Source organism: Mesoplodon bidens (genome assembly GCF_964165515.1).
Source record: "Mesoplodon bidens genome assembly, chromosome: 15".
NCBI classification, from domain to species: Eukaryota; Metazoa; Chordata; class Mammalia; order Artiodactyla; family Ziphiidae; genus Mesoplodon; species Mesoplodon bidens.
In genome coordinates this window covers 15,035,789-15,060,928 of record NC_138171.1, presented here as the reverse complement: position 1 = coordinate 15,060,928, position 25,140 = coordinate 15,035,789, and the positions used below count along the sequence as shown (strand labels likewise).

The window sequence follows — 25,140 nt, the reverse complement described above, 5'->3', positions numbered from 1 at the left end:
CTTTTCTCTGGCCCCAAACAGCTCTTCTGAGACGCTGGGGGTCAGGAAGGGAGCCTGGGGGAACTCACCTCCACAGACTTTTTCCTGAGCACCTATTACATGCCAGGCTCCCACTGGGAGGACCGGTCTGCGAGTCCCAGGAACCCACATATGTGAGGAGAAGAGTGAGCTGGTGGAGGCCCCTGTTGGGAGCAGAAGTTCTTGGCTTGATGAGTGAAGTGGAGGTGGTGACAGGAGACGGTGGTGGGTTTCCCTAGAGGATGTGAAGCATCACTTCCACAATTTTGAGGCGGGGTGAGATTGGTTATAGCAGGTCATGCTCTGGGGATGGACCCTGGCTGAGAGATGAAGGAAGGTTTCCAGGAGGAGAGGATGGGGAGGATTTGGGGAGATAGGGAGAGAGAGAGGGATCAGGAGATGAGGGGAGAGGAAATTCAGAATATGTAGGGCCTCAACTTCACTTCTGTTTTGGTCATTGGAGAATTTCTCCGGAGTCCAGAGAGATGTCTACTGCTGGGATTCAGCCCTGAAACTGAGAAGGTGTGACGGCTGGAGCCAAGGGAGTGTGTCTGTGGAGGGCCCCTTATATCTCTTTGATAGGACCCTCTCCTTAATGCCCTAGAGACTTTCTTCTTGGGTGATCTCCTCCAGGCACACAGTTTCACACACTTCCTACACGCCTTTTCATGGGCTACTCCCATGTCTTCCTCCTGTCCGGCCTCTCTCCTGGGCCCCAGACTGATCTGTACATCCAAGTGCTTCTGGACATATTCACCTGAGTGTCCTATAGCGCCTCACCAGCAATCAAATTCAGCAACTTCCCCACCTCCAATCTCCTTCTTTCCCCTGTTTATTAAATAGCACCATATCCACCCATTTACCCATGCTAGAAACCAGGCCTTATCCTAGATTCCTCCTTCCCACATCCTCCAATATCTGGCATAGAAATGTGTGCCAATTATTCTGGAGTCTATTCATTGTTCCACACTGCTTCTGGTCTGGGTATCATTGGCCCTTGCCCAGATTTCTGAAAGTCCCTAACTAGCTTCTGTATTCTTCATCTAAAGGCCAGAGCAATTGCTCTAAAACACAAATCTGTTCATGGTATTTTTTTGCCTGAAACTCTTCAATGGCTTCCCATTGTCCTCTGGATGAAGTCCAAAATCCTTAGCATGGCCGGCTAGTCGTTTAAGGACCTGGCCCAGAGTTACCTTCCTAGCCTCATTTTTTTTACATGCTACTCCCCATCCTTGCCCCCCACCCCACCGTACCCCTTCCTTAGACTCCTGCCGGGTCAAGCTTCCTCCAGCTCCTCTAACCCACTCCTCTCACTCTCACCTCTGGGCCATCGAACATGCTGTTCTGCTGTTCTATCTGCCTGGAACACCCTCCCGCCTCCCTCCCAGTCTAGCTCTTACTCATCCTTCAGTTCTCAGCCGACACGTCACTTCCTCTGGGAAGCCTTCCGTGACCTCCCAGCCTGGGCTGAACGCTTCTCCTGTGTTACCACAGCTCTTCTTTCATATTCTACCGTGGACCTAATCACTCTGGGTTGGAAATTCCTGGCTGCTGGTTTATCTCCCCTGCCTTTGGGTTCCCCAAGGGCTGGGATGGTGTCTTATTCTGTGTTTTACTCCCCCACGCCCATGCCCACACTGGCACACAGGAGACATCCAGTAAATACGTGTTGACTGAAGATGAATGAGGGACACAGGAGATGCCAGAGGGGGTCACTCTTCCAAGAGGTGGAGTATCCTTGGGGCCTCAGCTGCAGTGTTCTCTGCCTTCCCCCCCCTAGGAAAGAGCATGCTCCCACCCCTAAACACCAGGATGGGCTAGTTATGGTCAAGGAGGGGATGCTGGAGAGCCTAGGGTGCCCTGGTGAATGAAGTAGGACCCCCAAGAGCAAGGGAGCACTTCCACGTTCATTAAATACCCCGTACGAGCCAGGGAGCACACTAGGCCCTTCGTATGCGCTGTCAACTAAAATTCTGCAAGGGAGGTGGTATTAGCTCCAGTTTTCCAATGTGCGGACCGAGGTTCAGAGACTTAAAGTGGCCACTCAGCTGGATGTCCAGGTATGTGGGCCACAACCAGCTGGCGCCAGGCCCCTGACTCCTCTGCCTTCTCAGGTGATGGCAACCCCAAGGAGAGCAGCCCCTTCATCAACAGCACCGACACAGAGAAGGGGAAGGAGTATGACGGCAAGAACATGGCCCTGTTCGAGGTGGGTCGCTAGGGGAGCTGGGTCTCCACCCGCAGCTCACCTCCCCCTTCGTACCCTAACCCCCTCCCTCCCTGTTCTCCTTGCCTGTTCCTCCTCCTTGCTCATCTCATCCCAGCCTCAACGGTTTGCCCTCCTGGTCCGCATCTCTGTTGGCCTCCTGCCGTCTAGCACCCCCCCACACACCCAGGGCCTAGCCTCCCCACACTGAGAGCCCCCCTCCACAGGAGGAGATGGACACCAGCCCCATGGTGTCCTCCCTGCTCAGTGGCCTGGCCAACTACACCAACCTGCCCCAGGGAAGTAGGGAGCACGAAGAGGCAGAAAACAATGAGGGTGGAAAAAAGAAGCCGGTGCAGGTGAGGGCCTCAGGGGAACAAGGGCTGAGGGAGGAGGGAGGGTGGGAGGGGAGAGGGGGTGGGGCAGGCAAGATGGATTCAGATGAAGGGATGCATGATGGAGACAGAGGGATGGGAGGCGGATGCTGAGGGAGGGGAAGGGATGGGAGGTGAGGGATAGACATGGAGGGGACAGGGAGGGGTGGCCTGAAGGGTAGGTGATGGAGGCCTGAAGGGAGGAGGGGAGCGAGATGAGAATCAGAGGGAAGAGGGATGAAGGGACGGGGATGGAGAGAAGAGGAAAGTGGGGGATGGAGGGAGCGGGGTAGGAGGAGTGGGCCTGGGGCGTTGGTAGTGATTGGGGGGGCCGCAGAAACTGACGCTGGCCTCCCTGGCAGGCCCCCCGCATGGGCACCTTCATGGGCGTGTACCTCCCGTGCCTGCAGAACATCTTTGGTGTCATCCTCTTCTTGAGACTCACTTGGGTGGTGGGCATCGCAGGCATCATGGAGTCCTTCTGCATGGTCTTCATCTGCTGCTCCTGTGTGAGTGACACGCTCCCCTCTCCTGATGCCTGGCAGCTGGGGCTTCACAGGGACCTGGGCGGGGAGGGGGAGGAGGAGGAAGCATGAGACCTGATCTTTTTATAGGAACCACTGCGTGTAATCTTTGAGAGTAAATTAGGTCTGACTGGTCCCTCCAGTGTCTCACAGGCTAGTCCCTGATGGCTATTAACCAGGTTTCACCTGGCTGTGTGTGTGTGTGCTTGGCTGTAATTACACAGGTACCGCAGACTCATTGATGAAAAAGATAGGTGTACATTAATACATAAAACTCACCTACAGTCTCACAGTAGGTAACATTTTGGTAGGTCTTGACTCACAAAAAATGGGATTATGGGTCCCATACAGCTTTGTAACTGAATTATTCCCATCCTCTCTAAAAAAATCACATGTTCACTAAACACCTACTTCTCATGACATTTACGTTTCCTCACACGTGACCCTTGAGCCCCCTCTGCGTGTGAGTAGCCAGTGCTGAAGCTAAGTAGCCAGTGCTGAAGCTAGTACACCTGCCTATTTAATAAATGAAGAAACTGAGGCTTAGAGAACTGAAGTGACTTGTCTCCGGTCACACAGCTGGTCAGAGGCCAAGCGGGGCTTTCCAGAGCTCTCTGATGCTATAGCTTGCTTTTCTTTCATGTGCTTGGTGAAGAAGGGGTTTTCTGGACAAGAAGGACTTGGCAGGAGTAGGTGTTGGAACAGGACCGAGGACAAGCTCGGTGGAAGCGGACTTGTGGGTCTGGCGGGTGTTTATGGGGTAGAAGGTGTGGCCCCCACCCTACTCGCCACTCTGACGATCTCTCTCCTCACAGACGATGCTCACGGCCATTTCCATGAGTGCAATTGCAACCAATGGTGTTGTGCCTGGTATGTGACTGGGGCTTCTTGGAGGGGAAGGGGCCTGGACGGTTGGGAGGGAGGCCTGAGTAGTTGGAAGGAGGGACAGTGTCCTGGGCTTTGGGTGCCCTCAGGACCCCAGAGAAGCAATACCACAGATTCGGGGGCTGGGTTACGGCGTTTTCATGGGACAGATGGGGGCAGCCGTGTGAAGGGGAGGGGACGGAGGTGCTGATGGTGTTGAATGGGGCAATGCAAGATCTCCTCCCTTTGCCTGAGCCCCTCCTCTCCATCATCCTATTTTCTGAGCCGTGACCTCCTTAGAGGGGTAATTAGCAACATGGGAATTAGTGCTATAGAGGCCACTCAGTGTCTGGCTGGGTCTCCCTTCAGTCCTAGGGCTACAGCTTGTAAGGCTTGGGAGGCCCAGAGCAGCCCCCTTCCCACCACTGTCTCTGATCCTCCCTCATCCCCTGCGGCAGCCCGGTGCCCCTCGAACCTCTTGCTGATACTGGTTTTTTTCTGCAGCTGGCGGCTCCTACTACATGATTTCCAGGTCTCTGGGTCCAGAGTTTGGGGGCGCTGTGGGCCTCTGCTTCTACCTGGGCACTACGTTTGCTGGGGCCATGTACATCCTGGGCACCATCGAAATCCTGCTGGTGAGAGGGGCCAAGGAGGAGGTGTGGGCCCCAGGCTGTCCGTCAGTTAACTGATGCTCCCTGGACACCTCCTGTAGGCCGGGTCACTAAGTAAGGCCAAGGGAAATCAGACATGGGTCTGTCTGGAAAGAGTTCACAGTCTAGTTGGGGAGACAGGATACACTAATTATGTAACCTGAACAGCTGTCGTTTATCAGGCACCCACTGTGCTCTCAGCAGAGTTCCAAGTGCTTTACAGTCATTAGCTTGAATCCTCATGAGGTTTAAGTATTATTATGCCCATTTTACAAATGATAAGCTCAGAGAGGTGAAATGACTTGCTCTAGGTCACTCAGCTACCGAGTGGCAGAGGTGGGTTGGGAAGAGTAAAATCATGAAATAAGAAATAATAAGTCATGTCACACAATGACTGCCTACTGTGTGCCAGGGACAGTGCTAAGCACTCTGTGAATGTTAGTGGTAGAGGGCTGATGGCTAGCGGATTGCAGAGAAGAAGAGGGAGCTGAGGAAGAGCTCTGTTAGAAGCAGTAACTGATGAGAAGTCAGGTCCCTGGGCAGAGTTCGAAGTGGATGGCTGCTGACTTTGGTCTCGGTTCTTCCTGCCCCTGCAGGAGGAGGTGAGGTGGGAGCTGAAGAGGGTTCCTTGGTACATAGAAAGTGGGGCTGACATTTATTTCCCAAACCCCTACTCTACCCAGGCCCCGTGGCCTTCAATGTATCATTTTATTTTATCCTCACAACACTTGCATTAGTTAGAAGATGTCCCCATTTTATGGATGAGGGAAGCAAGGCTTAGAGAGTTTAAGGGATGTATGGAAGGGATATGAACCTGTGTCTTTCTGACCCTGAAGCCCGTGCTTGTCCACCCAACCACTCGGCTTCAGAGAACTAGAACTAATAGATGTTGCAGCTTCTGGGTTTGGGATGGAATGGAGGAGTCCAGGAGCAGGGAGGATAGATGGGGAATAAAGGACCCAAAAAGCCAAATTATGAGAGAAGAATAATAGACCTCTATGGCTTTTACAAAATCAAGAAACTATTATAAAAGCAATTCTACCCATTGCATAAAATTGGAAAAAAAAAATCAAGGAATGTAAAAAAGGAAATAACAATCTCCTAAAGCAAATCATCATTATCATTTTGGTGTATCCTTCTAGTTTTTGTTTTTCTTTGTGATATTGTATTCTGTCTTTAGAAAATATAACTCTATAGATTTCTCTAATAATGCAAAACTCTCTTTGCAAATATCACAAGTGAAAATGACTTTTGTAAGAATATAAATATATTAATATTTAGTATAGAAATTATGGAAAATACAGATGTGCAAAAAGAATAAAGATTATTCACATTTTTACCATTCAGGGGAAACAACTGTTAACATTTTGATGTATCTACACACAGACAGACATATATATATGCACATATGTGTGTATACAGTCACATGTAAGTACACATATATATTTACAAAAATGAGATAAGACACATTCTTTTTAAAAATTGATTGTTTTTACCTAATATAACATGGATAGCTTTTTGAGTCAGTTCATATAAATCTATATTGTCCTTTTTAACAGCTACATAGTCTATTTGGAAATATCATGATTTATTTACCCAATCCTCTAGGGATGAATGTCTAATTTATACCTGCCTTTCTTATTGAAATAATAAAAAACAATAATCATTAAGAACTATACTTGATAACAAAATAATAGAATAATTGCTCCCAACATTTTTGCAATACAATCTTTTAATGACTGTATAATAGTCCTTGCAGGATAGACCATGATTTCCTTAACTATTCCCCTATCATTGGATGTCATTTCCAGTCTTGTACTACTGTAAATATGCTGTGATGCGTATCTTTTCTCCAAAGCCCTGCCTGCACCTCAGGTTTTTTCCTTGGGGTGATTCTTAGTTGTTTCTCACTGGGTTACTTACTTGACCTCCTCACCCCTTTCCCACAGGCTTACCTCTTCCCAGCTATGGCCATTTTTAAGGCAGAAGATGCCAGCGGGGAAGCAGCAGCCATGCTGAACAATATGCGTGTGTATGGCACCTGTGTGCTCACCTGCATGGCCACCGTGGTATTTGTGGGCGTCAAGTATGTCAACAAGTTTGCCCTTGTCTTCCTGGGTTGTGTCATCCTCTCCATCCTGGCCATCTATGCCGGGGTCATCAAATCTGCCTTTGACCCACCCAACTTCCCGTAAGTGCTGCTGCCCTAAGCCTCAGGCATCCTCCTCCTCCTCCCTGGACTGGTTTCATGGTCTTCACACTAGTCTCTGCCAACCCCCCTGCCCCCATCTCTCAGAATCAGAGTGGTTGTGGATTTACAATAAACTCCCTTGGGAGGGAAAACCTCTCCTGGTTTAAGGGAAATCTCTTTAGGACGGGCTAACATTTTTTGGAGGTGTGCACAGTTTTCCATGTGAGGGTCAATGGCTTGCTGGTGAGGTGGACTTAGGAAGAGCCAAGTGGAACAATTTCTAAAGGGAAGACTGGTCTGTGTTAGGGAACCTTTCTTGGGTGGAGACAACCTTCTGGAATGTGACAACCTCTTAGTATTAAACACCTTCTCTATCATGGGAGAGGACATAGACGAGAGGGTATCGGGGGGCTCAGATCCCTGTTGGTTCCGCCTCTCTCCCTAGGGCACATTCCCCTACATCCCACTGCCCAGAAGAACGGCACACGGAGACTGCTGTCCACGGTGCTGAAACAGCATCGCCCGGAAGCAGTGGTTCTCTGCCGAGGCTGCATATTAGAATCACCTGCGGGGAGGGAACTCCCTGGCGGTCCAGGGATTAGGACCCTGGCGCTTTCACTGCCTGGGCCTGGGGGAAAGAAAAGAATCACTTGTGGGGAGCTTTGAAAAAACACAGATCCTGGGCTCCATCCCAATTAAATCAGAATCTCTGGATATGGGGCCCTGGCATCTATGTTTTTCGTGCTCCCACGGCGGTTCTACTGGGAAGCCAGGGCAAAGTTACGTCGCTCACCACCCTCCTCCCTTGTTTCTCTCCCTAGGATCTGCCTCCTGGGGAACCGCACACTGTCTCGCCATGGCTTTGATGTCTGTGCCAAGCTGGCTTGGGAAGGAAATGAGACGGTGACCACACGGCTCTGGGGCCTTTTCTGCTCCTCCCGATTCCTCAACGCCACCTGTGACGAGTACTTCACCCGAAACAACGTCACGGAGATCCAGGGCATTCCTGGCGCTGCCAGTGGCCTCATCAAAGGTCTGAGGGAGGGAAGAGGTCTGGTGTCCAGGGAATGCTGCAGGGATTGTGGCTTAAACAGGATTAAGGGACTCCTTGGGATTCAGTTAAATTCGATCAGTTTTAATTGAGCACCTACTCTGGGCCATGTTCTATCCTTGGGATCACAGAGAGGTAGAGATGAAAGGGAGCCTTTGCCTACCTTACCACCTAGTGGGAAAGAAAGTCATCAGCTTAACAAGTATTCACCAAGTACCTGCTAACTGCCTGGCACTGCACTGAGCACCAGGAGCACAACATAAATAAGTCACAGTTCTTGGCCTCAAGGAGTCTAATAGCAGAGACAGATGTAATAGCAAATACATTAGGACACGTGTAGGTGTGCATTCAATGAACAGAGACCTCCCAAGGGAGGGAGTGGTCATGTGTATAAGGTGGTGAGACAAGGCTTCCTGGACTCGTCTGAGAAGGGTTTTGAAGGACAAATAAGAAATTTTCAGTTATACAAAGGGAATAAGGGAATTACAGGCAGAAGAAGAGCTTGCCTAAAAGCATGCAGACACAGAAGAGCATATTGTGTCCTTCCAACCACAGGTAATTTGGTATGACTGGGGCATAACGTACAAAGGAAGGAGGGGCAATCAAGAAATGATGTTGGAGAGGCTGGCGTGAGCCTGACTGCGGTCAGCCCTGGAAGCCATGTTGAAGAGTCTGGACAGTATTGTGAGGGCAACGAGGAGCCACCAAAGGGTTCTGAGTAAAGGGACGGACGGGGTCAGCTTGTTGCTTGTGAAGGTTCACTCTGGCTGCTAACGTGGATGGGCTAAAAGCAGAGAGGGAACCGAGTCAGGGAGTCTAGGAGGAGGCTGATGCTGAGTCCAGGTGACAGATGGTGGTTTTCTTACCTGGAGTGATGGAGTGACAGCCGTGGGAATGGCACAGTGGCTCTCCACCAGGGCTGTGTTTTGCCCCCCAGGAGACATGTGGCAACGTCTGGAGATGTTTTGGGTCATCACGACTGAAGGGTTATTACTGGCACCTGGTGGCTGAGGCCAGGAATGTTGCTACACACCCTACAGTGCTACAGGACAGCCCTCCGCACAGGAATTGCCTGTTCTCATCGCAATTATCACTAAATTTGACATTCAGTGCAGAAGTGGAGGAACCCTGGAAAGGAGAGAAGGGGCGTATTTGAAAAATATTTAGGAGGAATAAGGGACAGGAGGTGGAGATGGTTTTGAAACGGAGATGGGGAAAGGGAGCAGTTGAGGGCAATGTCAAGCTGTCTGAGTTGACGGTAGTGCCATTTACCAAAATAAGGGATATAGGAAAGGAGCCATTTGGAGTGAGTGGGTGGTGAGATCAGTTTGGGACACACTGAATCAGCCTGAGATGTGTGTGTCTATGTCCCCCAGTAGACTGGACCATTTGAGGGCAAGGACTAGATCTGATTCATGTGCAAAGCCCCTGCACAGGACCTGGCCCCAAACGGGAGCTTAGGAAATGTTGGTGGAAATAAGGTCCAGGGGGAGTGAGAGGTGGTTGACCTTGACCCTTCTTTCTGCCCACCGCACCTCCTGGCCCCAGAGCTCTGGCACCCTGACGTCTGGTCTTCTCCTTGAGCATCCTGTCTCTCCCACAGAGAACCTCTGGAGCTCCTACCTGACCAAGGGGGTGATTGTGGAAAGGCGTGGGATGCCCTCGATGGGCCTGGCAGATGGTGCCCCTGTCGACATGGACCATCCCTACGTCTTCAGCGATATGACCTCCTACTTCACCCTGCTGGTTGGCATCTACTTCCCCTCAGTCACAGGTGAAGGGGGGGCTCAGAAAGGGAGGACTCTGGCTGGGAGTGGATGGGTAGGGAGAGAGTCAGTCATGATGTGGGCAATTTCTGAGTCCAACAGCCCCATTACATAGGCAGGAGCCAACAATTCAGTCCCCACTGGACAGACAGGTGAGGGAATTAAGGCCCGGAGGAGCCAAGTAACATGCCCAAGTTCTCATGGGAGTCAGTGGACCAGGACTAGATCCCCGGCTTCCTGACTCTGAGGCTGATGTCCTTTCTTCTCAGTCTGTCTGGTCTCCTGTGGCTCCTGTCCTAGCTGCTCCTCTGTTCACAGGGATCATGGCTGGTTCTAACCGCTCTGGGGACCTGCGGGATGCCCAGAAGTCAATTCCCACTGGCACCATCCTGGCCATCGCCACCACCTCCGCTGTCTGTATCCTTCACTGCTGGGCTGGGACCACCGTGGGCGTGGAGGGCTAGACGGAGGGCTTCTGAAGCCGCTGCCTCACCTGGCTGGCTCAGGAGGGGTGGGGAGGAAGGGGCGCGCCACCCTGGGGATTCTCCTTCATCTCTGCTGCAGACATCAGCTCCGTTGTTCTGTTTGGGGCCTGCATCGAGGGGGTCGTCCTTCGGGACAAGTAAGTAAGGGGATCAGGGAGGATCCTGTTCTGGGGGGTGGGGTGGGCATGGAGGGCCGGGTTCTGGGAAACAGGCCTGGCAGGGTAGTTGAAACCTGGGCAAGGGGCCTTGTGGGAGGGAGGCCACAGGGCTTGCTTGTCTACTCACTTTCTTATAATTCACCTTTCTCTTGTCACTCCAACTCAAGAAGCATGAGTAGCGTCTGATTTCCTTTAAGATAATGATACTTTCCTTTCCTTTTTCTTTAAAATCTACTAATTCATTTACTATTTCTTGGATGTCTATGTGTTAGTTACTGTCCAGGGTTCTGGGGGCAGGGATAAATAACAAAGATAAATAACTAATGATTTTTGCTCTGAAGGAGCTCTTTGGAGCTGGTCACCATACTTGTCAGCAGACTTGAAATGCAGAGCAGTAGGGGTGGTGATAAAACAAAGCCTGGGGGTTATGGAGGCTGCGATCCAGTCCCAGAGGGTCGGGGAAGAGGAGATGCTGTGGAAGTGCCTTATACACGCTTTCTCATCTCTCCTTCCCACTTTACGTGCTGAGTGGTAGAGACTACCTAGGAAAGTAGGAGGGGGAAGGGCACTCCAGGCAGTGGGAACAGCACGGACAAAGGTAGAGGGGACCAAGAGCCGTGCATGTGCGCGCGCATGTAGGGGTACAAGTAGCTGTAAGCATTCAGGGCTTCTGGAGCACACACCTCTGGAGGGTGTGTGCATATACAACCAGCGGGGTGAAACAGGAGGTCCTGTCACAGAAGTCAGTTTCCGAGGCGCCATTCTGGCTTCCAGGAAGTGGGGACATGAGGCTGGAGACCTAGGCTAGGGCCAGTCCTGGAGGCCTGGGTTTTGGCACCAGGAAACTGGAGCTTTATTTTATAAAAAATGGGGGAAACCCTGGAGGATTTTAAGTAGGGAGGTGACCTGGCCAAATGGGCCATTTGCATATATTACACCTATTAGCTTTTAGGGCAACTTAACCTCCATTTATCTAATTTCATTTCATTTCATCGTAGACCTCCCACAAGATTGCAAGGGATTCGGCAGGTCATTCAGCATAATCTTTCATCTGAGTGCACGTTTGCTTGCACACTGCAGGGACGGGGCTCTCTCTACCTACTGAGGCAGCATATCTCCCATTTGAAGACAGTGTCGTTGTTAGAAAATCCTTTTCTTGATCCTCACACCACAAACCATCACTACATGATGAGGCCAGAACCCCCATTTCTCAGATGGAGACACTGAGGTTCTAACAGTTTGAGATATCTGCCCAGGATGACATAGTATTACACAACTGACCTCGTACTAGGATCACTGTTGGGGGGAGGGGCGAGATAAGGGTAGGGGATTAAAAGGTAGAAACTACTACTTACAAAATAAATAAGCTACAAGGATATATTGTTCAGCACATGGAATACAGCAAATATTTTATAATAAGTATAAATGGAGTACAACTTTTAAAAATTGTGAATCACCATGTTGTACACCTGAAACTTAAAGAATCTTGAATATCAACTATACCTCAATAAAAAAAAATAGTGTCACTATTAGTACCACGTAGCAGGCACCGTGCCAGGTATTTTACATATGTTATCTCCTTATTCCTCCCACCAATTGTATGAGATAGGTTTATAATGATCCTCACTTTACAGCTGAAGAAACTGAGGCACAGAGAGGTTGAATGTCTTGCCCCAGGTCACACAGACAGAAAGTGCCCAGGTCATCAGGGGCTTTGTCTGTCCCTTCTCCCCCGCACAGCCTAGCCTTATAGTGGACATACGGTTGGTCCCGCAGTTTGTGTGGGAGACCTTGGAGATCCAGGTGGTGGTGCTCACCCAGCATCTCTTGTCCCTTTGCTGCTTCATTTCAGGTTTGGCGAAGCTGTGAATGGCAACCTGGTGGTGGGCACCCTGGCCTGGCCGTCCCCCTGGGTTATTGTCATCGGATCCTTCTTCTCCACCTGCGGGGCTGGGCTGCAGAGCCTCACGGGGGCTCCACGCCTGCTGCAGGCCATCTCTCGCGATGGCATAGTACCCTTCCTGCAGGTCAGTGGCAGGGGCAGGGTGTGGGAACAACAGTCCACCCCCTATACCAGCCAGCCAGGCCCCTGCCCAGGGCGGCTACCCAGGGAGCAGGGGCCATGGCAAGCCTTGACCTGCCTTCTGGGCCCTGCTGCTCTGTGCCGCCACTAAGAAGAATGGGTGTGCCTTTGGGCCCAACATCAGGGCCATGTCTTTGGGCAGGGTTGTCTGCGCTTAGGGGAAAAATGAATGGTCCTCCTTTGGCCTCGTGATTGGGTGGGGACTCAGGGAGGCAGCCAAAGGGCAAGTAAGAGAAGGGTGCTCTCTGTGTTACTTAAAAAAAAAAAAGATTTATGGTGAACTCAGTCATGGCTGCTTGCTGGCCCCCTGCAGCTCCTCTTCCATGTGTCCCGTCCTGTTCCCCTTCAGGGATCATTTGAACTGCACTGCACTGGGGTACCAATGTCAGAGTGGGCAAGATACAGCAAAAACCTGGCATCCCCTTGGGTACATTTAAAGGATGAGAAATACAGCATCCTCTCCCTGCCTCTGCCGTACTGGTCTCCAAGACTGGACGAGAGAGACAAGAAGTCCTTAAGGGCTCAGGCCCCTGTGATGGTTGCTCTGTCCTCAGGTTTTCGGCCACGGCAAAGCCAACGGAGAGCCAACGTGGGCCTTGCTTCTCACCGCCTGCATCTGCGAGATTGGCATCCTCATTGCATCCCTGGACGAGGTCGCCCCCATCCTCTCTATGTGCGTGCTGGCCTCTTGCCCTCCCCATCAGCTCTGGGGCTCTCTCTACCTGGATCCTTCAGCTGTGACCCTGGACAGCCCACCCAAACACTTTAACAACCCCACTGTCATAGAAACCTGTCCTTTGTTATACGGAGATTCATCCCCACATGCATCAGGGCATGTTGTAAGGGGATTTGGCCTTTGAACCTCTTCCGAAGCCCCAGAACATGATTCGGCCATCTCCCCAGTTTCTTTCTCCCTTTCCTTTCTCTCCCTGTGCTTCTGTCTCTGTCTCCCCTTGCATCTCTGTCTATCCTGGGACCTTTCTGTGTTCTAGGTTCTTTCTGATGTGCTACATGTTTGTGAACCTTGCCTGTGCAGTACAGACGCTGCTGAGGACGCCCAACTGGCGGCCACGCTTTCGCTATTACCACTGGTGGGTGCCTGTTCCCCCTCCCTGCCCCAGAGGACCGTCCTCTCATCTCCCCCTCACCCCAGCCCATCCCCTCCAGGTCTAAGGATCCCAAACTCCACTTTTCACAGCTAGCATGAGAAAAGTCCCGGAGAAGGTCTCCTTATAATCACAAGTAATAACATAACACTGTATAAACAGTCTCAGCTAGAATCCCTCTCCTGTCAATAGTGTGCAACCCCTTCCAGTCTTGACAAGGAAACCTCAGTTTCCTCAGCTGTGAAATGGGACAATAACTGCACCTACCTCATAGGCCCTTGTAAGCATTACACTGCTTGCTGCACGGAAGATGCTCCTTATGTGGGGCTGGACTTCTGATCGTTTTCCTTGATGGCTCTTTATCTTCACAATAGACCTGTGGGGCAGACAGGGCAGGAATGATCATGCTTGTTCTACCAAAAGGAAACAGAGGCTTCAATAGGGAAAGGTGGCCTAAGGCCACCCAGCAAGACTATGGCACACCTGGCCCAGAACCCAGGCTGCCTGCCTCCCGTGTCAGTGCTACTGCTGTGCCAGTCACCTCTTCCCTAGGGTCACATTCCTCCTGGGAGATCTTACCTCCAGCTTTCCCCAGACACTCCTGCCTCAGAACCTCCCTGGCAGGGCGGTCTGGCAGGGTCTAAGGCATTGGGACAGGGCAGTGTGGTGACTTAGGAGTTGGGTGGGGCAAGGGGAGGTGCCCTGTCTGTGGCTGCTCATTCATCCAGAAGGCCCCATGTCCCCGTGGTGCTCGTGGAGATGATGGTGTGATTTCCCCTAGACCTGGCTGTAGCCTCCCAGGTCTTGCCCATGCCCCGCCCCATCTAACTCTGGCTGTCTGAGCCCGGGCACCAGGGACAGCCCCACCAGGGCTCAGAGGCCAGCTCTCCCTCCCCCTGTCCAGGACACTCTCGTTCCTGGGCATGAGCCTCTGCCTGGCCCTCATGTTCATCTGCTCCTGGTATTATGCCTTGGTGGCCATGCTCATTGCTGGGCTCATCTACAAGTATATCGAGTACCGTGGGTAAGCGCGGGGAAGTGGGGAGGGCTGGGTGAGACTGAGGGGCGGGAGGAGGTGAGGAGGGGAGAGAGAGGGGTGATGAGTGCTCGGGGGTGGGGCGGTAGGGGGGATGAGGCAGGGAGTGGGAGAAGATGGCACTAGAGTGGAGGGCCAAGGGTGATGGGGTGGGATGGGGAGAGACGGAACAGGAGCAGAGGGAGGGGCTGAAGCTTTGAGAAATGGAGGTGGCAGGAGCGACCTCCTTTCTGAGCCTAAATAGACGGCTCTGCGCTGGGGTGGCCACTTCAGGGTGGACGGCTCTCCCTGACACTCCTTGGCTTTCTGCCTCTTGCGATCCTCCTTCCCGGCCCCAGGGCAGAGAAAGAGTGGGGCGATGGGATCCGAGGCCTGTCTCTCAGTGCTGCGCGCTACGCCCTGTTGCGCCTAGAGGAAGGGCCCCCGCACACCAAGAACTGGAGGTCAGTGGTGGAGGCACAAGCGTGAGGGCTCAGCGGGGGGAGAGGCGGGGAGCAGGGCCTAACCCACCCCGCTTGCTTTGTTTTGGGGTTGCTGAGTGGTGTTCAGCCTTGTCTGAACCCTTCCCACCTACAACACCGAGGCTGAGCTGAGTTCCAGACATTTGTTCTCCGAAACCCCACCCGCCATGCCCGTCTCCTGACCATCTATCCATCCATCCATTCATTCCATCATGCGTTAGAAAAAATATACGAACGCGTGATCTCTGCCCTGCCCCCTTCCTGTCTCTGGGGATGTAGTGAGCTCACAGTTCCGGGGACAAGGCATGCGCACAGACAGGTAAACGTAGTATCACGTAGCATTTGCTCTGGGAGAGGTGAATCATCCACGTTGAGAGTTATAGGGCCTTTTAGAAATCTCTAGATTAATAACAATCTCCATTTTATTTACGTGACAGTCAGGGCCTAGAGAAGGTCTCAGGGGTCATGGAAGGCAGAACTGGACCCAGAATCTTCACCTCCTGCCTCTCAGCCCAGGGTGCTTTTTTTTTTTAAATTAATTTATTTATTTTTGGCTGTGTTGGGTCTTCGTTTCTGTGCGAGGGCTTTCTCCAGTTGCGGCGAGCGGGGGCCACTCTTCATCGCGATGCGCGGGCCTCTCACTATCGCGGCCTCTCTTGTTGCGGAGCACGGGCTCCAGCTGCGCAGGCTCAGTAATTGTGGTGCACGGGCCCAGTTGCTCCGCGGCATGTGGGATCTTCCCAGACCAGGGCTCGAACCCGTGTCCCCTGCATTGGCAGGCATATTCTCAACCACTGAGCCCCCAGGGAAGCCCCCCAGGGTGCTTTCTAACTGATTGCTCTGCAAGGCCAACCCCTCCTTCTTCTCCCTCAGGTTCGTTTTGCTAAGAGTAAGGCCTGGAACTCTGAACTATGCCTAGGACATCGTTGGCTTGTCCTTGCTGATGTCTACTAAACTGGGCTTCCAGAGACCGGGGCTTTGCATAATTTGTCTGTGAATCCTCAAATGCTTAGCACAGGGTCTAGCCCAGAGTAGGTGTTTAGAGAATGCTATTAAATTGATGGGTGGCTGGCTGGCTGCAGTGGCTAAATGAATAAGGAAATGAACAGATAAATCAATGGATAGATGGCTGAATGTGTATATGTATGGGAGGGTGGTTGGGTGAATAGGTGAATGTGTGAATGGATGGCGGTGGAAGGATGTGTAGGTAGATTAACATGGATGTGGGTGGATAACTGAAGGATAAAATGGGTGGGGGGGGTGGATGGATACATGGGTGAGTGAGGTGCATAGATGTGTGGGAGATGGTTGGATGGCTCGATACTCAAGGAAATGGATGGATGGATGTGTAGGTGGATGGGAGTATGGAGGTCGGGTGGTTAGTGAACTCACCACTGTATGGTGTATGGGTGTATGAGTTTATGGTGGTTGGGTAGGTGGTGGATGGATCATGTGACCTCGCACCCTCTTCAGGCCACAGCTGCTGGTGTTGGTGCGTGTGGACCAAGACCAGAACGTGGTACATCCACAGCTGCTCTCGCTGACCTCCCAGCTCAAGGCAGGGAAGGGCCTGACCATTGTGGGCTCTGTCCTTGAGGGCACCTTTCTGGACAACCATCCCCAGGCCCAGCGGGCGGAGGAGGTAAGTAGAGGCCCTGGTGGGGAGGGCGGAAGGATGCAGCACTCAGGAAGACAGTCCTTGCTCCTTTCCACTTTCCCTCCTACCACCTTTGCCATCAGCTGGGGCTCAGGCTTTTCTGTCCTCTTCCTTAGAAGAGGAGTCCAAGGGCTCAGCAAGTGAGTTCCTTAGAATCCAGCTTGCAGAACCAAAGATGATCAGAGCTGGAAGTGCCCATTTTATGGATAAGGAAACTGAGGCTTAGAGAAGTCAGGTCATTTGTTTAAGGACAGAAAACGGACACTCACATTAGAACTGCTAGACCCCTACTCCACCTGCCGAAGCATAAATCTTTTAAAGCGTTTTCACATAGGTGGACTCTTCTGGTCCCCACACCAAGTGGAGTTGGCAGGGTGAATATCCCTGTTTGGCCCAGGGAGAAACAGAGGCCTAGAGAGGGAAAGCAGCTTGCTGGAAGTCACAAAGGTGGCTGGAAGCATAGTCAGGGTTTGAACCCGGGTCCCTACTCTGGGTCACCTGCTCTTGTTCCCACCCCCTGGTCCATGTCCACAGAACAGCGTACACAGCCAGTGTGGGCTGGGGCAGCTGGGCTCTGCATTAAGCGTCATTAACAGGTGTCTGGTGGGTGACAGAGGAAGTGGGTTCTGTCTGCAATTCAGTCTCTCTCCCCTCGGGGCCACGGCTACAAGTGGAGAGAGGAAAGGGGGCCTGAGGGAGGTGAGATGAGGTGGGGCTTGCAACAGTTGCTGTCTCTGCCTCATTGGGCCGTTCACACTGATCCGTCAGGGCCCAGGGCTGGAGGCCTCCACTGGGCCGTTTAATTCAACATGCAGTGGCTGCAAATGTGCTGTGTACCAGGCACCAGGCTAGGCCCCGGGGGACGTGGAGAGGTAGATGACCAAATCTCAGCCCTCAAGGTGGTCACAGGCTGGTGGGGAAGAGAGAACATACACAGAAGGCTCTCAAACCCGTCTGAGGTTAGACTGAATAACTGCAGAGCAACAGAATGTGCTGAGTGTTTAGGATCTCTCAGGCTGTATATACTAAGCTCTACTCACATCATGTTATGTCATCCACCCTCTTCCTGGACTAGGTAGCTGTCACGATGCCCATTTGACTGATGAGAAATCTGAGGCTCATAGAGGGAGGTGATTTGCCCCAGGTTGCTCTGCAGTTATTAACTCTAACGTAGCACCTGTCAACCTCAGGTGGGCTTGAGAGCCTTCTGTGTATGTTCTATCTTCCCCACCAGCCTGTGACCAGCTTGAGGGCTGGGGTTTGGTCTTGTGCCTCTCCATCTCCCCTGGGGCCTGGCCCGGTGCACAGTGCATTCTCAGCCACTGCATGCTGAATTAAACAGGCGGGGGCAGAGATAGAAATAGGAGCCCTTTTTTTTTTCCTCTCTTTTTTATTTTTGGCTGCATTGGGTCTTTGTTGCTGTGCGCGGGCTTTCTCTGGTTGCGGCGAGCGGGGGCTACTCTTCGTTGCGGTGTGTGGGCTTCTCATTGCGGTGGCTTCTCTTGTTGCGGAGCATGGGCTCCAGGCGCACAGGCTTCAGTAGTTGTGGCACGTGGGCTCAGTAGTTACGGCTCATGGGCTCTAGAGCGCAGGCTCAGTAGTTGTGGTGCAAGGGCTTAGTTGCTCCGCGCCATGTGGGATCTTCCCGGACCAGGGCTTGAACCCATGTTCCCTGCATTGGCAGGGGGATTCTTAACCACTGCGCCACCAGGGAAGCCCAGGAGCCCTTTCTGTTTGACATCAGAGGCTTGGTTAAGAGTGTGAAGGATGGAGTCAGACCCCTGGACTTGAACCTCTACAGTAACATCCATTATCTGTATGGCCTGAACCAAGTCTTAATTTCTCTGAGCCTCAATTTCCTTACTTATAAAATGAGTGTAATAAGAACACTTCCTTTTTTTTAAGATTTTTCTTTTTAATTAATTTATTTATTTTTGGCTGTGTTGGGGCTTCATTTCTGTGCGAGGGCTTTCTCCAGTTGTGGCAAGCGGGGACCACTCTTCATTGCGGTGCGCGGGCCTCTCACTGTGGCGGCCTCTCTTGTTGCGGAGCACAGGCTCCAGACGCGCAGGCTCAGTAGCTGTGGTGCACAGGCTTAGTTGCTCCGCAGCATGTGGGATCTTCCCGGACCAGGGCTCGAACCCGTGTCCCCCTGCATTGGCAGGCAGATTCTCAACCACTGCGCCACCAGGGAAGCCCAGGAGCCCTTTCTGTTTGACATCAGAGGCTTGGTTAAGAGTGTGAAGGGTGGAGTCAGACCCCTGGACTTGAACCTCTACAGTAACATCCATTATCTGTATGGCCTGAACCAAGTCTTAATTTCTCTGAGCCTCAATTTCCTTACTTATAAAATGAGTGTAATAAGAACACTTCCCTCATCGTGCAGATTGAATGTGCGTTTTAAAGGCTTACCGTCATGCTAACTTTTAAAAACTGTTAAAACCAAATTGTCTGGCTATGCAGAGGGGCCCAGTTTCATCGTGGTTTGGGTGGACGGGTGGTGTCTGAGGAAGGTGATGGTTGAGCTGGGCCAGGCAGGGTGTCATGGACAACGGAGTCGGCTGGGGAGGGGCTCTGGGTGGTGGGTGAGAGCTTGCAGGGGGACTGTGTGAGCAACGGCAGGGCGGTGGGAAGCATGGTGTCCCAACATGAAGAGCTCTGACTGAGCAGCGAGGAACGGTGGCCATAGGTGATGGGGTGCCAGAGGCCGACATGATCAGAGCTGAGCTTCAGGAATGGGGGGCTGATGGCGGGGAGAGATGGGGACTAGGGAGGCTGCAAGGGGCTGGGCAGGGCTAGGGAGGCCTGAGGCTGGTCCTTTTCTGAGCCCTCCCCTCCCCACAGTCCATCCGGCGCCTGATGGAGGCAGAGAAGGTGAAGGGCTTCTGCCAGGTAGTGATCTCCTCTAACCTGCGAGATGGCGTGTCCCACCTGATTCAGTCCGGGGGCCTCGGGGGGCTGCAGCACAACACCGTGCTCGTTGGCTGGCCCCGGAACTGGCGGCAGAAGGAAGACCATCAGACGTGGAGGAACTTCATTGGTAAAGCTGTGGGCTCGGGGTGGTAGAGGGCTGGGTGGGGGGCGTTTTCCTTCTTTGGGCCTGGGGACCATTTCCCAGGCGTAACAGGTATGGAGTCGGCATATGCAGGTGATGGCGTTCAAAGCCTCCCATGTGCCAGGCACTGTGCGGGGAGCCCGGGGACTCAGGTGTGGAGGAGACAGTCTTGGCTCCGGCAGGGTTCACAACCCTGGGAGGAAGACAGTGCAGGGAGCGGGAAGAGCTACAGCTTTGAAGTCGCTGAGGCCCGGGTCTGCATCTCCCCTCTGGCCCTTCCTCGCTGTGTGACTGTTCACAAGTGCCTCACCCTCTCTGAGCATCAGATGCCTTGGTAGTCGTGGATACTAAGTAATAAAATAGCTAACACTTACAGACTGTGTTCTGTGTGCCAGGCAAGTGGAGGCTTTCTCTCATTCTCTCAGCAGGCCCGTGAGGGCTAGGCATTGCTGTCTCCATTTTATTGGTGTGAAACTGAGGCGCAGAGAGATTAATTAAGGTCGCGCAGCTGGTAAACCCTGAGGCGGCTTTATCGGTAGATCCTAGTTAGAAGGTGGTTGGGAGGATTAAGTGAGCCCTGCGTGGTCGAGTTCTTAATCAGAAAGGGCAGGTGTTGTTATCAACACTTGAACGGTGGGGAAACGGAGGCCCAGAGAGGCTTCCCCAAATTCAAACAAGCGATGAGGCCCAGGTAAGTGGGGGTTTTCTGACTCCTCAGCCCAAGGCCAAGGCGGGATGGGGTGGGGGTGGGGTGCTGGGTGCCAGAAGGGGACCAGGGTCACTGTTTTACCTTCTGGCCATCTCTCTGGTCTCCTCCAGAGCTGGTCCGGGAAACCACGGCCGGTCACCTGGCCCTGCTGGTCACCAAGAACGTTTCCATGTTTCCTGGTAACCCGGAGCGCTTCTCGGAGGGCAGCATCGACGTCTGGTGGATCGTGCACGACGGGGGGATGCTCATGCTCCTGCCATTCCTGCTGCGGCACCACAAGGTGCGCGTGCGCGTGCGCGAGCGAGCGTCCGCGTGTTTGCGTGCTCGTGCCCACACCCATGGGCGGGGTTTCTGGGCTCTGGAAGGGGCCAGCCTCCACGTGAGCTCCTGGGAAAAGGCTCCAATCCCCTCCTTAATTCTGAGGTGCTGGGAGCTGAAGGTGTCTCCCCTTGCAGATGTCCTTGAATTATAAAGGAGAGCAACGTTTCAATGTTTAACTCAAGCGAGTGATGCTTTAACGAGGGGACCCTCATCTACGCAGAGGCGTTTTTGTAGGGAGGGGCCGCTGAGATAGAGGATTGGGGGGCTGCATGTATGTGTGGGAAGGTGCGTGGGAAGGGTGAGGGACAGGGTCCTGTCTACGTTCTGGCCCTGGGTCTCTGCACTGCATCTGGGCTGGACCTTTCTGGGTCCCCTTCACCCCTCCAGGTTTGGCGGAAGTGCAAGATGCGAATCTTCACTGTGGCCCAGATGGACGACAATAGCATCCAGATGAAGAAGGATTTGACCACATTTCTGTACCATTTACGTATCACCGCGGAGGTCGAGGTGGTGGAGATGGTGAGTCCCCAGGAGCCACCTCTGACGTTTTGGAATCCCTTCTGGACTCTTTCCCCTTGGCCCCAGAACCAAATGGGGAACCCCAACTCCCATCAGCTTGTGATGCTGGATCCCTTCCCTGCATCCACTTTTTAGCCTCTCACATATTCACCCGAGAGCCCATCCATCCATCCATACATACATACATACACCCTTCTCTCCTTCATAAGAATAGCCATGTCTAATAATGCTTACTACATGTGAGGCACTGTACCATGCACTTTACGTATATTACTTCTCACAGCAATCAATGAAATAGACACAATTATCAGCATTTCCATTTTACAGATTAGGCAGTTGAGGCACAGAAAGGTTAAGTAATTTGCCCCGAACACACACTTAAGTGGCAGGGCCAGGATTCAACCCCAAGCAGACTGGCTCTAGAGTCCATGCTCCTCGCACTTACATTCTACAGCCTCTTGTCTGTCCATTCCTCTCAGCTTATTTATCCGTTTACCCATCTCTCTGTGTATTCATTAATCCACCCACATATCCATTAATGTATTTATCCACTCACTCATCCATTCATCCATGTACATAATTCATTCAACTCTGTGTTCCTTTTTATATTTCTCCCCCCCCTCCATTCACCCAGGTAATTAATTAATCCACTCATTCATTAATTCACCCATTCATTCGCCCAGTCCTGTGCTTGGCTGAGGAGGGAATGAGCCGCATTGCCTTCAAAGAGCATCGCCCTCTGCTTTGTCCTTGCCTCCCACAACTGTTGATTAAACTAGGTCATGGGATAGGGAAACCCTAGGTTGTCAGAAAGAAGGGGGCCTGCCTCCCTCCCCTTGGCCTTGCGCCTAAGCTCAGAGCTCATACTTCCCCCCCCTTTCCCCTCCTCCACCCCATCCCCACCCCTGCCTGCCCGCAGCATGAGAGCGACATCTCGGCTTACACCTACGAGAAGACGTTGGTGATGGAGCAGCGTTCCCAGATCCTCAAGCAGATGCATTTAACCAAGAATGAGCGGGAGCGGGAGGTGAGGTTGCCCTGGCTGGGCTCGGAGAGCCTCAATCTGCTGCCAGCTCTGGGCGTGCACAGGTTTGGGATGGCCCACTCCTGGCCATTGGCACTGCCACCTTCTGGCACTGGGTTCCCCAGCAGCAGGGGTACACACAGCAGCTGCATCTCTCAAGCCTCCCAGCCAGGATGCAGAGGGGCTTTGGCATGCGTGACAGATCTTCCGCTCACTATGTGACTTCTGGGGCCCAAGGGAGAATAGTGGATGTTAAATATGTATGGATGATGATTCCTCAGGGGCGTGGGCTGCCAGTGTGGGGGACAAGGGATTACGTGATAGACCCTTAGAGAGTCTTAGAGAGTGGGTAACAGATGGATATTTCAGGATGCAGCTGATGATGAGAGTTGGGGGCAAACCTCCAACTGGGTTCTCAGGGGTAACAATGATGAGCTCTCATGGGCTATGGGTGTAAGATCTCCCCAGTGCGGGTAATGTGGGACCACCAGCCCTCTGGCATTTGAATGAAAGCCCCACCCCCAGGGAGTGGGGTCCTTGGGGAACTGAGCTATGGTACCCTGGGGGTTGGGAACAGAAGAGATCTTGGAGGTGGGTGACAGTAAAATTGTAAGAAATGGCATGTGCTCTGACCAGTCAGAACTGGCACTGGACCGTAGTGCTAAGGTAGATCCCAGCCGGGCCAGGTGTTAACCCTTTGGTTGCTGGAGAGTGGAGAGGTCAGGAGTACTGGAGAGGGGTTGGAGTGGCCAGGTCAGTGGTGGCAATAGCTGTTTGACGTGGAAGCACTGCAATAGTTTAACAACTGGTAGGGGTCCCGAAAGTGCACATCCTGGCTGAACATCAGCTCTGGGGGTAGCTCTTTGCAGGGCATTGGGTAGTGATTTCCAGCAGAGCTGGCACCAACATGTGTCACTCCCTAGATCCAGAGCATCACAGATGAGTCTCGGGGCTCAATCCGGAGAAAGAATCCAGCCAACACTCGGCTCCGCCTCAACGTCCCAGAAGAGACAGCTGGTGACAGCGAGGAGAAGCCGGAAGAGGAGGTATGCAGCGGGGGGTGGTTCGGCTCCAGCCAGTGGGAGCAGGAACTTTGGCCTCCAAAGGAGTCACATGCTGTCCCTTCTTTTATGCCTCAGGTGCAGCTGATCCATGACCAGAGTGCTCCCAGCTGCCCCAGCAGCTCACCATCCCCGGGGGAGGAGCCCGAACGGGAGGGTGAGGCAGATCCAGAGAAAGTGCATCTCACGTGGACCAAGGACAAATCTGTGGCAGAGAAGAACAAGGGCCCCAGTCCTGTCTCCTCAGAGGGCATCAAGGACTTCTTCAACATGAAGCCGTACGGGCCTGGGGGCTAAGGGCTAGGGTCTGGGGTGAGCCTACAGGGTCCTTGCTCCCCATGGCAGAGCAAATGAGCAGAAGGGGTCCTGGCCTGGTAGTCGGAAGACCCAGCCCAGACCTCGTCTTGGTTTCCCCATCTGAGGACTCAGATTGGGCTTGATTGCTAAGGGTCAGAACTCCCAGGTGCAGGCAGTGGAAAGGCAAAGCCTGGGGGGCTGGGAGAGCGGGACCAGTTTGCGCACAGGGTGGTTGATGGTGGCTCAAGTAGTCCTCAGCTTCTCCTGCTTTTTCTGACCCCTCTCTTTTTCTTCCTCTCTTTGCTTCTCTTATGTTTCCTGAAGGGAGTGGGAGAACTTGTAAGTGCTTCAGAATTTTTAACTTCTCACGTAGGTTGGCCAGGGTCCCTCCTCTTCTCACTCCGCCATGAACCCTCAGTTCGTGCCCCTGACCTCTGGGGTCTCTGAATAGCCCAGCTTGGAGAAGTCTAGGGTTGGTGGTCCCTAGCTTGCAAGGACTAGATCCCAGCAGCCCAGTGCTGGGGTGGGGGGGCTGGAAGGGCGACTGGATCCAACTCTCCCCTCTCCCAGCCTTACGCGCCCTCCTCCCTCCCTCCCTCCCTCCCGCCCTCAGGAACCAGTCCAACGTGCGGCGCATGCACACCGCTGTGCGGCTGAACGAGGTCATCGTCAAGAAATCCCGGGACGCCAAGCTTGTTTTGCTCAACATGCCTGGGCCTCCCCGCAACCGCAACGGTGACGAAAATTGTATCCTGGGCTTAAAATTGGGAGGAAGGGGGAGGTGGACGTCAGGGGACTTAGGTCCTGGCCCTGGGAAGGAAGAGTTGAGCCGGGTCTGCTTCGGAATCAGCACCGCGGACAGGGACGCGAACCCAGCGTTCCCCTGGCGCCCAACACGCAAGACCCTAATTCCATCGGGAGGGAAGGGGACGGTCTTTCTCCTTGACGGGCGCTCAGACATGGAGTTCCTCGAGGTCCTCACCGAGCACCTGGACCGGGTGATGCTGGTCCGCGGCGGCGGCCGCGAGGTCATCACCATCTATTCCTGAGAGCCAGGACCTGCCACCCGGGCCCGAGCGCGTCCGGCCCGCGCGGCCCCGGAGCCCTCGCCGCGCCCCCCGCCGCTGTCACCGTTTACATACAGACCCTGTGCCCGCGCCCTGGCCCCCTTCCCCGCTGCCTGAAGCCCGGAGGCCACGTCGGTCGGGGCTGACTCGGAGAGGACCGCCCCGCGCGGAGACCAGAGCCCCGAGCGCCCCGTTGGCGCGTCGCCCTGTCGGCCCCGGCTGCCCTTTTTCTAAGCCCGGCCTCGCCCCGCCGGAGGAGACGCTGTAATAAAGGTCGGAGGAGGCGCAGAGAGGAGCGGAGCTGGGGCTTTGAGGACCCCCGGTAGTCCGCGCGGCCCTTTCCCTCTCTTCCCGCGCCCCGCCCCGTCCTCGCTCTGCACCCCTCCCCCGGCGGCCCGGAGGGCGCGGGGTGGGGAGGCTGCGCTCCGCCGTCTACGTCACGTGTCTTCGCGCGGCC

At 53.4% G+C, this 25,140-nt stretch overlaps 1 protein-coding gene across 3 annotated transcripts in view; it reads left to right on the top strand.

Moving 5' to 3' along the window:
• SLC12A5 (solute carrier family 12 member 5) overlaps nt 1-24,665 on the top strand; it is a gene marked incomplete at both ends in the record, with an annotated part of 35,534 nt that extends 10,869 nt beyond the window's left edge. For 2 of the 3 annotated variants that reach the window (XM_081256500.1, XM_081256501.1), the window contains 25 exons: nt 2,133-2,227; nt 2,452-2,583; nt 2,961-3,107; nt 3,938-3,992; nt 4,491-4,621; nt 6,586-6,827; nt 7,649-7,860; nt 9,482-9,652; nt 9,963-10,061; nt 10,209-10,266; nt 12,140-12,314; nt 12,925-13,043; nt 13,363-13,461; nt 14,381-14,500; nt 14,851-14,955; nt 16,447-16,615; nt 19,475-19,670; nt 20,505-20,674; nt 21,103-21,234; nt 22,154-22,261; nt 23,182-23,304; nt 23,398-23,597; nt 23,941-23,955; nt 24,230-24,363; nt 24,574-24,665. In XM_081256500.1, the coding sequence (XP_081112626.1) occupies nt 2,133-2,227; nt 2,452-2,583; nt 2,961-3,107; nt 3,938-3,992; nt 4,491-4,621; nt 6,586-6,827; nt 7,649-7,860; nt 9,482-9,652; nt 9,963-10,061; nt 10,209-10,266; nt 12,140-12,314; nt 12,925-13,043; nt 13,363-13,461; nt 14,381-14,500; nt 14,851-14,955; nt 16,447-16,615; nt 19,475-19,670; nt 20,505-20,674; nt 21,103-21,234; nt 22,154-22,261; nt 23,182-23,304; nt 23,398-23,597; nt 23,941-23,955; nt 24,230-24,363; nt 24,574-24,665 (3,299 nt within the window). The remainder of the gene's footprint in view (nt 1-2,132; nt 2,228-2,451; nt 2,584-2,960; nt 3,108-3,937; nt 3,993-4,490; nt 4,622-6,585; nt 6,828-7,648; nt 7,861-9,481; nt 9,653-9,962; nt 10,062-10,208; nt 10,267-12,139; nt 12,315-12,924; nt 13,044-13,362; nt 13,462-14,380; nt 14,501-14,850; nt 14,956-16,446; nt 16,616-19,474; nt 19,671-20,504; nt 20,675-21,102; nt 21,235-22,153; nt 22,262-23,181; nt 23,305-23,397; nt 23,598-23,940; nt 23,956-24,229; nt 24,364-24,573) is intronic. The other variant, XM_081256499.1, reaches the window with a different exon arrangement.
• Nucleotides 24,666-25,140: the final 475 nt, after the last annotated feature.